Raw genomic sequence first — 14,106 nt, 5'->3', positions numbered from 1 at the left:
GCTTCCAAGAATTGATTACAGAGCGATGCTCAATTTCGAGACATTCAAGCCAAAGTCCACTTTCTTCCATACATTTACGAAGAGCCCACTGGAGAGACGGGGGCATGTTCCTATGGACCTATGGCCGCCCAGAACCCTTGAGCAAAGGGGCAGTTTAAACAAAAATAGCTTCTGTCTTCCACTTCGATGTTGCAGATATCACAAGTAGCAGAGGAGACAATCCCTTTTTTATCAGGTTATGCTTAGTTGGTAGCCTTTCCTTTGCCAAAAGCCAAGCAAAAAATTGCACCTTTAGAGGCGCTCTGTTGCTCCATATAAATTTCCAATTCACACAGCGAAGCCGAGCAGAAGTTGTTGTCGTAGATTTTCTTGACCGAGGTGATAACTGCATTTGAATGTTCTGAACATTTCCTGATATCTGCGCCATCCTGAAGAGTGATCCCCTGGAGTTTTGATTGAAGGATTTCCAATTCCACTCGGGCCGCTGAAGACAAACGCGGGACCAGAAGGTTTTCAACTCATGTCTGAAGGACTAAATAAACTAGAAGCCAGAAGCTGAAAAACCCAGCTTTTTCAGATTCCCAAAAACTGGCTACCAACTAGCTGCTTCTCATAATCTTAAGCTCCCACAAACAGGCCCTTGATTAATTTCGATTGGCCCAGCAAACGCGCATCTTCTGATTCGCCTCCCGAGCAGCGCTTTAAATTGCTAAATACATGCACGCGTAGTACCAGCACGACTGTAAAAATGCCTTGCTACTATTTCTACCTATGTACGTCTTACCATAATATAACAACTACTAGAATCATAGTCCGTTCTTCGCACATTTGAGCCTTTAGGGTGTGTTTGGCAAATGGGTAATGAGAGGTGGGATTGGGAAAGGAAAATAGATGAATGGTTAGGATTAAATGAGGTATAAAAAATGGATGACTCGGATATAATATTACCTTTTGAAAGGTGAAATATTATTTTCTTACACCATTTGCCAAACAAAGCCTTAAGGAGAAATAGAGACTTTAACCTCAGAGCAACCGGCGGCGATGAGCTCGCGCAAACGAAGTCAAGTCTCGAGAGGCGGTGATGATGCAAAATCGACGAACAAATCCGTACCGAACCCGCGGTAACCAACTAACAGCGACGATCTCTGAAGATTTCCTCCAAGGAAAACCAATCTGAGACTTGCATCCCGTGGTCTTCCTGCCGCTGACGCACTCTAGGGATGATCTCGCGCATATATCCCGATAGGATAATCGACCATGTCGTTGCCATGCCGGCCCCCGGTTGTTTTGTCAGAATTCGACATGCGACCAAACACAAAACGCAAACAGTGCACGTCTGAAAGAAAAACCGCATGCAGACACCTGATCGCGACAGGGAAGCATACCTTCGATCCCCCATACTTCTTATGTCATCCAACTTGGCGCATTCCGGGGTTCTACCCATAGCGGACTCAGATTAACATTTCGCAATTTGCAGATGTTCTTCTTCATCTCATCTCATATATGGTCTGACCGCGACGGGTTTGTTTGCCACTATTTTATGGCTTGGTTTGACAGGATCATATACTTATTCAGAGAAACATCAGCATGCATTTCAGCATTGTGCTAATATACTATTTGCTGTACTCAAAAGTATTCATGCGATCGATAGCCAGAAAAAGGTGACCCGGATCATGTATTTCGCCGGTTGCAATTTCGTCATCATTGCGGTTAGGATTACGTTCTCGTCGCAACCGTAAATTATAGGGCGACAAGATCATTGACATGCAAATTCCACGGCAAGTTGCATTTGTTTTAAGATTTTGTTACAGATTCTTCTTGCGGGTGGCTGCAAATCCCGACTCGATTATCTCTGAACGTACGATCAAGCCGTCAAGGCCAAGTCAATATACATATTACTAAAGCTTTGTTTCTGCTTTGCAGTGGTAGCTATAAAGTCATCTGTAGCAGATACAGGGATAGAACACACTTCATTAATTTGTAAAATGGCTGAAGGCCCCGTCCAATGCTAGAACAGAAGGATTTGATGGTGATCAGCTACAGCTGCTCGGCTGGTACCAAGCTGGCATGGATATTGTCGTTGCTGCTCATCCTGGTCGCGGCGACACAAGTCCATGGCGTGTCTTCTGATGGTAATTATCAGAGCTGCTTCTTTGCGAGCCTACTTCTTTGTAAACTGTAATCCATGCTCCATCTACACAGTTCAGATTACTTCATTATGCAACTCAAGAAAACCGTGCATAATACTTCAGAGCTAAACAATTCCCATATCCTTCCTATCAAGAATGAAATTATATAAGAACTTCCCATATATATACTCATACCAATATCTAGCTGATCGAGCTAAATCATGAACTCACATGAACTTTAAACTTGAAAAACCTGACATGAATACAACCTGATATACTCCACCAAATTTCTTTTCAAGCAAGCATCGGTCTGCATCAAGTACAAGTATCTGGTGTCTGTTAGAGACTGTTACTTTTTATTACAGAAAACTGTTACTTACAGGGATGTGCGTCTGTGCAGGGTTTTTAAACATCGACTGCGGATTGACAAATAAAAGTACTTATAATGACATTCCTACAAATTTGACGTACGTTTCTGACAGAGAATATGTTGAGGGCGGCAAGAGCTACGATATTATGGCACAATACATGGCGGATGCTACAAATGAACAAGAAAAAACATTAAGAAGCTTCCCTGATGGCCAACGGAACTGTTACAGACTACCAACCAACAGTAGTAAAAAGTATCTCATCAGAACCACCTTCACTTATGGAAACTACGATGGGCTCAACTCGTCAGAGAAAGGTTCTCTGTTTCTCTTTGGACTCCACATCGGCGTCAACTTCTGGGCAACGGTGAACTTGACAAACTGGGGTTCATCATACACGGTGTGGAAGGAGGTACTCACCGTTGCACCGGACAAGTTCATATCCGTCTGTCTGATTAACTTGCGATCAGGAACTCCCTTCATATCAACGTTGGACCTGAGGGAATTGGATGATTCAATGTACCCCTTTCTGAGCTCTTCTGTATCACTTAGCTACTTCACTCGACAAAGATTTGGGGAAGTCAATGATCAGTTCACAAGGTGAAACAAAAATCCTTCTTTTTTCTTCTTCTTTTTTTTCTCTGTCCCTATAATGTAACCATAGTCCATAGTTGCCCTTACTCATTTACGTTGCTGTGGTGATCCAGATATCCAACTGATCCCTTTGATCGTTTCTGGGAGGCAGCCCAACGTTACAAATTTCCCTGGCTCAACCTGACCACCGACCAAACAGTGTACAAGGTCCCAGGAAACGATAACTTCCGGGTGCCAAAGGACATCCTCCAGAAGGCCTCCACCATAAGAAGTAACTACTCATGGCTGAACATAAGCGTGAAGGCCGGTGACAACCTGAAAGGCGAGAGCTTGGATCTTCTCCCGATCTTCCACTTTGCCGAGATAGAAAAGAACAGCCAAAACCGGACGTTTGAAATCTACAGTGATGATGACCCGCTGCTCCAAGCCTTCTCACTGCCCTACTTGCAAGCGGTAAGCACGTACCCACCAGGCAGGTACCTGCACAAGTCGAACACAACTTTTCGTCTGCGCAAGACGAACAGCTCGGAGCTCCCACCGTTCATCAACGCCTTTGAGTGCTATTCACTTGTTCGGATCGACAACCTCACAGCTGACTCCAATGACGGTATGATCAGCAGTATATTGCACGCGCACACATTGCAAATGTGTCACGTAAGCTGCAGGTTCATGCGAACATCCTACATGGCAGAACCTGGTCCACACATAGAATTTCATGAGCTTTATTGAGAACAAAGACTATTAGCACATAAATGAATAAGTACAAAGTTACATATATAACAGTTGCATTATGAAATTATGTTGCAACTTCATAAGTGAATGTCTCCATCTTATTTAGTAATCATGCAAGACCACAGTTTCAATTAATACAGCAACTCATTATCTAAAAAAAAAACTAATACAGCAACTCATTTATTCTTTTGACGTTTGTTTCGTTTCTCTTTTTGTTTCTGTAGTTGATAACATGAAAGAAATCAAGACGTATTACAATTTAGCAAGAAACTGGAATGGAGACCCATGCTCCCCAAGAGAGTATTCCTGGCAAGGTTTGACTTGTGACTATGCTAATGGAAAACAAAATCCAACAATCACCCAAGTGTAAGTACATAACCAAACTGTAAATACACCTTTGGAATACAAGTTGTTTTATTCTAAAATCAAAACATCGCATGTCTACGGAGAAAAACATCGCATGTCATCATGTTTTTTTAACCTTTGGAATCGATACATGTTGCTCTAAATACAATTTTGTCTTTTAGCTATAGTATTATGGGAGAAGCCTAGTCACAGGTATTATTGTCTGAAGTCTTAACATGCCATGACAAAATCAATCAGACTTATATTGAGATGTGTCCGTTTACAGTAATCTGTCAGCCAGTGGATTAAGGGGTGGATTAGCCATATCTTTCATGAAGATGGCATCACTGGAGAAGTTGTAAGTGTTGACAACCACATAGCATTCAGAGAGCTAAATTAAATCATGTGATAATTGTTGTGTTAACCTGGACACCAAAACATATATAGGGATTTATCATACAACAACTTGACAGGCGCAATTCCAGACTATCAGCTCAACTCACTCAGAGTACTGTAAGTTTCTGATCAAATATTAGCTGATAATATAGATTTTTAGATGAATGACTTGTCTAAATTACTGTTTTCAGCGACTTGTCTAATAACCAGCTTGATGGACCAATCTCGGACTCCATTCTTCAAAGGTTCAAGGCTGGTCAGCTTGAACTAAGGTTAGAGAACACTCCTTTGCATGGCCCCTGACATGATACATAAAAGCCATCAAACTAAATAATTACTATAAAAGGAGAAGGCTAAAACCAACAGTGGTTATTGGAGTACAAAACAACAGTAAACATTATCAATCAATTTAACATTAAACACTGTGACCACATTATTCAAAAACAATTGAAAAGGCAAACTTGCACATAGAACCTCTAGGGACTCTATTAGCAACAGCACGTGCTTCAGAAACCATGCAATAGCTTTTTTTTAATAGAATACACATAAGATATGCGTATCTTTATATTAAGATTAAAGAGTCTGTACACCAGCTATAACACGGGAAAGGAAAAGTGCAAAAAAAGAAAGGCAAAGGTAGAGAAGGACTATATCTCGTGGTTTAGTTAGTGTTGTGACTAAGCTACCGAGGCAACTCGCGCTAAATTGGAACTCCTGCCGAGTGCTAGAGGGCCACTTCTTCAGCAGCCAAGCATGCAACCTTGCACCAAGTTCTTTGTTGGTTGTTGAAAAACCATGTAATAGTTGTACTGTTTTTAAGTAAAAGCTATCCAAAAGTACTAGTAGAATTCAGAAGCATGTTCAAATCGTAATTGAGAAGGCTGCCATAGCTAATTTTTATCCTCAGCTCATTCTATTTGATTTTATCTGTTTAATAATTGACTAACGGTGTATTAGACTAGAAGGCAACCCCATTTGCTCAAAAGTCAAAGATAGGTACTGTTCAAATAAGAAGAACAGCACACATGTCTTGCTCATCGCAGTGATAGTCCCTGTGGTATTCCTCCTACTCCTAGTACTGGTGTTTATCCTCTGGAGGTTGTGCTGGAAAGGTAAAATAAAACACTACTACACTAGTCTCTGCAGTCCTTTTGAATCAATGCAATGGATGGTTCAATGATTGCTTGTTTGATGTACATTAGCAATAGGCAATAGCTGTACTTTCATGTAAAATAAAGGTTGGGACTTCGCAGGAAAATTAGGACAAGATGAAGATTATTCAATATATGAAGAGGAAACTCCATTACATATCGACATCAGACGATTCACATATGCAGAGCTGAAGCTCATAACTAACAATTTCCAATCGATTATTGGAAAAGGAGGTTTTGGCACTGTTTATCACGGCATACTGGAAAATAATGATGAAGTAGCTGTTAAGGTGCTTGTGGAGACATCTATAGCAGAGTCAAAAGACTTTCTCCCTGAGGTAAGAAAAAAGACTTTCTCCCTGAGGTATGCAACGATTCTAATTAGTAGAAAACTCTGTTTAGTATTTACTTCAATCTAAAGTAGACAAAAGGACACCTAAAACAATTTCCATTTTATGTATTCAAGAAAGAGATACATCTTTAGTACGTACTCCTTAAGTCCTAAAATATAGCTAACTTTAGCATTCAAATTTATCCCAAAATATAGTTACTTCTCCACCTACCCCCTCGTAATCATCCCCCATTTAATTCTACCCACTTCCATAAAATCCATGCAAAACTTTTAAAGGTATATTTTGGGATGGAATGAGTATTCAAGAAAGAGATGCATCTGACTTCAGCTCTACATTATTTGAAAATGATATCTTCCTGCTGCAGGTGCAAACCTTATCAAAAGTTCATCATAAGAATCTTGTTGCCTTGGTAGGATATTGCCAAAACAAGAAGTGCCTTGCACTTGTTTATGATTTCATGCCTAGAGGAAATCTTCAACAGCTTTTAAGAGGAGGTTTTACCTTTTCCCTCTTTACATTTCTTAAAATTTCTATCAAGCATAATTGAGTAAAGTAGTTAAGTAATACAGGTACAAATTGCACATTGTTATGATTACCAACCTTTATTTAATTTTCTATAATGACAGTTGTACTTCTGAGTTCTGACTCAACAAAACTGAATCAGTCGAAGTTTCAAACTTGAAATCAGTTCAAATAGAATAGAGGTTTACATTGGGGAACAACTCATAGCATAAACAACTTCTATAGTTTCATTAATTAGAGGGAACAAAGTAGTTCTCAAATTTTCATCAATAGTAAACTTTGTCTAGCTATCAGGCCTAATCATCTAGAGATGATTTGATAGTGAGGAAAAGGAGAAACTCTGTGAGAAAACTAGTCAGGGTTTCAAATCCAGTGTCAACTGGATTTTCATGTCGCAGGCAACCAATCAATCGCTGCTAATTTTTCAAACATGAACATGTATGGTCATAAATTCAGAGAACTATTAAGCAAGATTTTCCATCTTAACACTTACGAGCCAACTTCTGCTAATTCCACAAAATTGGATACACGGCAGGTAGGTGAGGAGAATGTAAAGGTCTGGCTGCCTAAACAGTTATTATTACCAGTCAATACTATATATTTAGACAGTGGGATAATATAATGGCAACTGTAAGGTGTGCATGTGTTCTTCAAGTCGTAAGAGCTAGAAAATATAAGTGTGCACATATTTCAAAGACAGGTGAGGAATAAAACAATCAGATTTATGTACACTCAAAGATACTTAAGTAGATGATCATTTTTCCCTCAGTAGAAGTTTATAAAAAGTGCTCTATCAAAGAGAAGGAAAGCCGTTTTCCTTTTAAAGTTTACAGTGCTAGCTTATAACTATATCTATATTCCTTTAAAAGACCCCAATGGTGGTGGTGAGTGGTGAATCTGCCTCCACCACCACCGCTTCCATGTGGGTCCCCCAAACAGTGAGGTAGGTGGACTTTTGTCCCTTCCCTAACCTCAAGCCATCAAACAGGGAAAAATTCTTTCAGAGGTAAAAGTGATGACAAATAATATGACCTGAAGATCTTACAATGAGAAAATTTTAATTTAATTTTTGAGGCACTAAAGTATAAGGTGGGGTTCTCTTATTTAACTCCCGCTGCAATGCACAGGCATTCAGCTAGTAGCATAGATATATAGAGTTGAAAAATCAGTAGACCAACTGTTGCTATTGTTTTTTTTTTAATACATACTCATCCCGTATAACTTCAAATTTTCCAAATGACAAAAAGCAGTATTTGCGTTGCTGTGCGCATGGACTTCTATAATGCTATTAATATGGCACACTTTCATGCAGGATTCGACAATAGTTTGAACTGGGAAGAGCGACTCCACATTGCACTTGATGCTGCACAAGGTCTATATTTGAAATACACGTCACCTTTCTTTTAGCGCATATGTGTGTGCATATTATGCTTAAAACATGAGTTTCAATGGGCTGTAGGACTGGAATACCTACATGAATCATGCACCCCATCAATAGTTCACAGAGATGTGAAGACACCCAACATCCTTCTGGACAAGAATCTGGTGGCCAAGATATCTGATTTTGGGCTTTCCCGGGCTTTTAATGCCGCTCACACACATATATCTACTGTTGCTGCTGGTACTCTTGGCTACCTTGACCCTGAATACCATGCTACTTTTCAGCTTACTGTTAAAACAGACGTTTATAGTTTCGGAATTGTCCTCTTGGAGATTGTCACTGGCCAACCCCCGGTATTCATGGACCCTCAAACCATCCACCTGCCAAATTGGGTGCGGCAAAAGATTGCTAGGGGAAGCATTCACGATGTCGTGGACAAGAAGCTGTTGGATCAATATGATGCCACGCACCTGCAGACTGTGATAGACCTCGCCATGAACTGCCTCGAAAACGCATCGATTGACAGGCCAAGCATGACCGAGGTTGTTTCTGTGCTTAAGGTGTGCTTGCCGATTTCAAGCGAGAGACAGTCGGCAACTTCAACCCCTCGAAAGAAGAATGTCATGGATGCAGAGATTCCAAGGCAGTTTCAGTTGATGATTTCTGGAGCTTCCACAACAAGCTACGAGGGCAGCTCCTTTCAGTCTGGTTATACTGGTGGAGTGTCAGAAATAAGCCACATTTCTGGGCGATGAAAGGAAATGTTATTTGCTACATATGCTGGGAGATGGTTTGATCGTTTGCTTGCTCCATGTCGTTGTGACTTGAGAGTGGATGTGTGTATATTGGACTTAAACATTTTTGTGAAGCCATTTGGGACACTAGACCAATATAAGTCTAGGAGTGATGCCTTCAGTAGCAAAGTTATTTGAAGAACAACTTGTATGTCTCGTTTTGTTTTTCAAATAAGAAGGGGAAACATTCATCCGTTTCCATATAGATACCTTATACTTCACAATAGAAAACACAGTCAAAATAAGTTTTCCGCTAAAAATCAAAGTCTGCATTTCATTAACATATGCCATTTCCCCTGTATTGAAGTCAAGAAAAATATTTAAGGTCTTGCTTCCTGTTCAAAAATCCTTCGGCCCTCCAGTTGGATGGTTGGTTGCTTGGCTAATCTATCTATCAACAAACAAACTAGACTCACTCGACCAACAGTACAACCTCGTACAACAACGGCAATGGCGATCTCGACGCCGAACATCGAGAAAAAGAGACGAACGAGCGGATGAATGCGGCAAGTGCCCGACGGCACGAGTGTAATACGCACCTTATGTCGTCGCGCAGGCAGGCGCTGCCGCCCATCCCCGCCTCCGCCGCCCGGTGCGGCCGCCGGCCCGCCGCCACCTCCGCCTCCCCCAATCCCCCATGGGCGCAGCGGAGAGACGCACGGCAGCGAAGCACAAGATTCGCACCAACAGAGGGGCCGAAACGTAAAATAGTCCAAGAAAGAGGGGCCGAAACGCAAAACAGCACCAGAAAAAGCGGCGTGGCCCGTGGACCTCGGCCGACGCGCCGGTTGGGCCGACAAGACGAGCCCTACAATGGACTACGCAGGCCCACCAAGGTACTGGACCGCCGAAACTGCCAAAGCACGTTGGTAAGGCTAGTGCTTCGGCCCAATATGCGGAGGCTTATGGGCCGGCCTAATACCCAAAAGGAGAAACCCAATTTCCGAAGGAATAAAAGTTTCTTTAGGTCACTTAATTTGTCGCCGATTTATCTCAAAAAAAAATTTATCGCCGATTTAAAATTCGTCACTAAACCGAAATACTAGATATAACCGGTCCCTCAATTTAGAAAACCAGATCACCTGAGATCCTAGCCAGTATTATGCCTTGTTTTAGGTGATGTGGCAAGCTGAGTCAGCGTAGACCACACATATTAGAGCAAGTTTAATAGTATAGTAAACTATTAGCTCCAAATCATCTATAGTTGATTTAATAACTAATTTATACAATAATTATCTATAAACATATACTACACTATTAATATATGGTCCCACCTGTCATATATATACATTGTCTTGGAGTCCGTGCTATGGCTATAGATCTTCGCTCTCCTCTTTTATCTTCTCGATATGTGTTTATAGTTGACTTATAGTCTGTTATTGTACCAGTCTACTTTTAGCGGCTATCACCACTGCTGGAGAAACCATCCTTGCTGGGTTGGCAAAAAACTACAATAGTCCCTATTTGAATAGAAACCGGAACTTAATATGATTTTTTTTTATCTTGGTTTAAAACTCTATCGGCCCTAGAGATCCCGGTTCATTTTGTGTCCGAGGGTCGGGGATTTTTAGTCCCGGTTAGTGTGACCAATCGGGAATAAAAATTGATCTTTAGTCCGGAGCTCCTCTCTCTTATCCTTATCCTCTTCTTCTCCTCATCTTCGCGAGAGCAGATCGAGGAGTGAGAGCGAGCGAGCGAGCGAGCGAGGCCAGCGGAGGGCCTGTGCACGCGGTAGGCGGCGGCTTGAACCTCTGCCGAAGGGGAGGCGAGAGGCGACAGCGACATGGATTTTTTTTTTTTAGAATTTGTGATTCATTGCATGGATCTGATATGTATTTTATTTGTGTGTGATGTGAATATGTGATGTATTTGTGATGATTTTTTTAGAACTTGTGATGCAATTTTTTTTTAGAATTTGTGATGTATTTTGGAGATGTTCGATTTGAGAATTTGGAGATATCATTTTGTTCTGTGATCTATGATGATCTATTTGGGGATGATTTGAAATCAATATTCAATGTTAAAAACAATAAAAAAGAAAAAAACCTAGCAACCGGACTTGGCCTGGCTCCATCTTTAATCAAAAATGGATTTTTAATCCCGGTTATTTCACCCGGACTAAGGGCATCCATAATATGGTATAAAAGTAGTCCATAAGCAATAAAACCATTCAACCACCTATTATCATTATGCAACTAGTCCATATAGAAAAAATAACAAAAGATACCATATGTATATGGACTACCCATATAGAATAAATTATATTATCTATCTCTACTCCCCTCTCCTCCTAATGATACCTTGTATCTATATATATTATGAAGATTGCTATAGGTAAATACTATTTATGTGGGTCCTATCTATATGGATCACTTTGTCGTATACTCCATATTGGTGATGCCCTAAAGATGAACATCTTTAATCCCAGATTTATGATTCAGTTGTATAACCGGAATTATAGGGGGTTATCAACCGGGACTGATGCACCTTTCTCCAGCAGTGCACTTTCTTCCTCTTTCTCTTCGTCGCGCGGAGCCACCTTTCGCCGTCGACCTTGCCCATGACAACGGCCGCGCCCAGTGGAAGGACCACGAGTACCACCGCTCTAGCTGCTGCTTTTCCTCAGTCCTCACCACCTCCAGCGGCGGCTTCGCCAGCATGGCCGCGCTCGTGTACTCGTCGCCGTATCCGCGCATGTGCATCGGTAGGTTCGCGTCCCGGCCGCTTGAAGCCTTGAACCCCTTTCCGCAGATGGCGCAGAAGTGCGTGTGCTGCATCAGGATTTCCTCCTCCAGTTGCAGCACCTGCTACGCCTCCGCCGCAGCTGATGGGATAAACTCGACTATGCGACACACACAAACTAAGGGACGTAAAGTAAACTTATTCCATTTCCAGATACATGGTCATCCCTTGTACTTGGTTCATCTAAGTCCAAACCCCAAATATCCCTTTCAGTTTTTATTTTTTTTAAAAAAGGTCCTGACCTCAAACTACTTCTGTAAAAAATTATTATAATTCTCTGACCTAGATGTCTATTCCAATTCCAACAATTTTAGAAAATTGTAGATTGCATCATGCTACAGACTTGCAGAGTAGCAGAGCACCGGGCGTTGACGGTAGAGGTTTTTTTTTTTTTATATATATATACAGATATTTGGCCTGCAAAATATGTACGTTTAGATGCATTTTCCTTATAAAGTTGATATTTTATTGTGAAGTCTACCAGTGAAGTTGACATTTTCTTATAAGGTTGACAGTGAACTTGACATTTTCTTATCAAGTTGGCTCGTGAACTTGTAAATGCAGTATTCAACGAGATAATTTAGACGCACAATAGTTGGATAGTTCGACCGATGTCATGTCAAACTAGCAAAATCAGCAAATTTTTGCAGCAGGTCAAGGAGCTAAGCTAATCCCAGCGACGTTTTCAGACAAATTGAACTATTCTCGTCGATGCATAAGACGTAGTAAAAATTATGTATGCACATTGCACAATTGCGCATAGTTAACGATTAATAACCAAAGCCGTGTCATCAAATTAGAAGAAATGATTCAGTTCGTGTGTGTGTGTATATATACATGATGTCTTTGCTGGACTACAAAATACTCATCCGCAGTAACACTTCGTACAATGCTGCTTTGTCAGATTTGTTCTGAAACTTCGAAATAGCAAGATCATGGCTATCGTTTACGATAATCTGACGAGTACAGGAGCACGATGGCTGTTGGCGTTCCAAATGTTATTGGCTGCCTCCATGATCCATGTTCATGCCCAGCCTGCGCCTCCGCCTGCCCCTCCCCCTGGCAAGTTCGCGTCGCAACTTTAGCATTTCTTTTTTATTTTTTTATTTACCTATTACACCCTTTTGTTTCTTGTAGTTCTGTTACATTATTTGTTTGTTGAAATGGATGATAAGCTATTTATTCCCAACAAACAAGTCAGAAACTACATTATATATTTCAAAATAGTTTTGCATGGAGAACCTATAATATGGTGGAGTCGAATGTGTATGGCTCAATCTACTAGGATTCAATCCTGATGTCTATAAATGCTACAATATTGTTGGTATTTTTTTTTTTGAAAATCTATAAGATAGGAATTTACCGATAGTTTTTCATTTCTTTAAGTGTGTCTATTAAAAGAGTATATTTTTTAAAGCTATCAGAAAATATACTCACCTATATGTGGATGCTACTCCCTCCCTCCCAAAATAAACTAGCTTTTGTAAGTATCGAGTACTTCCTCCATCCCAAAATAAAAACAACTTTTATAGGGACGATGGGAATTCGTTTTTTATATAGTTGCAAAAGAAAAGGAAGTGATAAAGTCAGGAGAAAATTCCATTGGGATGGAAGTGACGAGGTCCATGGTGGCAAGTGCAAACTAAATTAGGGGAAAGTTTTGCATGCAGTCAAATACGGGGGCTTGGGCATTTCTAACCTGCAACAAATGGGACAAGCACTTTGACTTCGATGGCTCTGGTACGAATGGACAAGCCCCCAACAAGCCATGGATCGGTATGGTCATGCCTGCAACGACAAAGACAAGGAACTGTTCGCACTTTCGACGTAGGTGACCATTGGCGATGGCAAGAAGGCATTGTTGACTTGGGCATCCAACATTCCCTTCAAATCAATTGGACCAAATTTCTACAAGCACTCTCGAAGAAAGAAGAGAACAGTCGCTGAGGCCTTACAAGATGACAGATGGGTTGACAACATCAGATACAACCTATCCACAACCCTAGTGTCTGAATTCTTCATGATAACTGAGCGCCTGTGGAATGCAAACATAACCCTAATGCAAGGGGTCAATGAGAACATTCGATGGAAGTGGACGGTGTCTAGGGAGTACACCGCCACATCCAATTCCTTCGGTCTATACATTCGGTCTCTACCAACTTCGTTTGGAAGTGTTGGGCAACATCCTAGTGCAAATTCTTCACATGGCTGCTCCTTTAGAACATAATCTGGACGGCCAATAGGCTTCAACAAAGAAAGTGGCCAAATAATTACTTCTACCAACTATGCTTCAAGAACTTAGAAACGACGCAACACCTCCTCCATGGATGCCCGGTGACCAGGAGAATTAGGGACGCAGGTGGCAGAACACCCGCAGCTTCAACTCCACAATTGGGGTAACACATCATCCCTCGAGGAATGGTGGACTACGAGCGTCACAGCTACACCCAAGGAAAAAAGAAGTGGAACCAGTCGATTCTAATCCTAATTTCCTGGGAAATATGAAAAGAGAGAAATGCACGAGTTTTTCGGAACGAAGAAACCCCGCTACAGGGATGATAAACCGTATTACCGATGAAATATGGTTTTGGTGGGCCGG

At 41.2% G+C, this 14,106-nt stretch overlaps 1 protein-coding gene across 1 annotated transcript; it reads left to right on the top strand.

Annotated features, from left to right (window-relative positions):
• The first annotated feature begins 1,981 nt into the window (after positions 1–1,981).
• On the top strand, positions 1,982–9,151 carry LOC127776286 (senescence-induced receptor-like serine/threonine-protein kinase). The gene is made up of 12 exons (XM_052302649.1): positions 1,982–2,132; positions 2,530–3,097; positions 3,205–3,698; positions 4,048–4,189; positions 4,455–4,526; positions 4,616–4,681; positions 4,756–4,836; positions 5,522–5,676; positions 5,818–6,053; positions 6,433–6,562; positions 7,903–7,962; positions 8,050–9,151. The coding sequence occupies exons 1-12, from the start codon at positions 2,006–2,008 to the stop codon at positions 8,724–8,726; spliced, it is 2,808 nt and encodes a 935-aa protein (XP_052158609.1). The 5' UTR covers positions 1,982–2,005; the 3' UTR covers positions 8,727–9,151.
• Positions 9,152–14,106: the final 4,955 nt, after the last annotated feature.

Source organism: Oryza glaberrima, chromosome 1 (genome assembly GCF_000147395.1).
Source record: "Oryza glaberrima chromosome 1, OglaRS2, whole genome shotgun sequence".
NCBI lineage: Eukaryota > Viridiplantae > Streptophyta > Magnoliopsida > Poales > Poaceae > Oryza > Oryza glaberrima.
This window is presented reverse-complemented; position numbering and strand designations above follow the sequence as displayed.

Excerpts from the sequence above, each read along its gene's own strand:
- LOC127776286 (XM_052302649.1), top strand. The coding sequence starts at position 2,006 with ATGCTAGAACAGAAGGATTTGATGGTGATCAGCTACAGCTGCTCGGCT. Across the intron at positions 3,699-4,047 it reads CACAGCTGACTCCAATGACG|TTGATAACATGAAAGAAATC; the intron begins GTATGATCAGCA and ends TTGTTTCTGTAG. Across the intron at positions 4,190-4,454 it reads AATCCAACAATCACCCAAGT|TAATCTGTCAGCCAGTGGAT; the intron begins GTAAGTACATAA and ends GTCCGTTTACAG.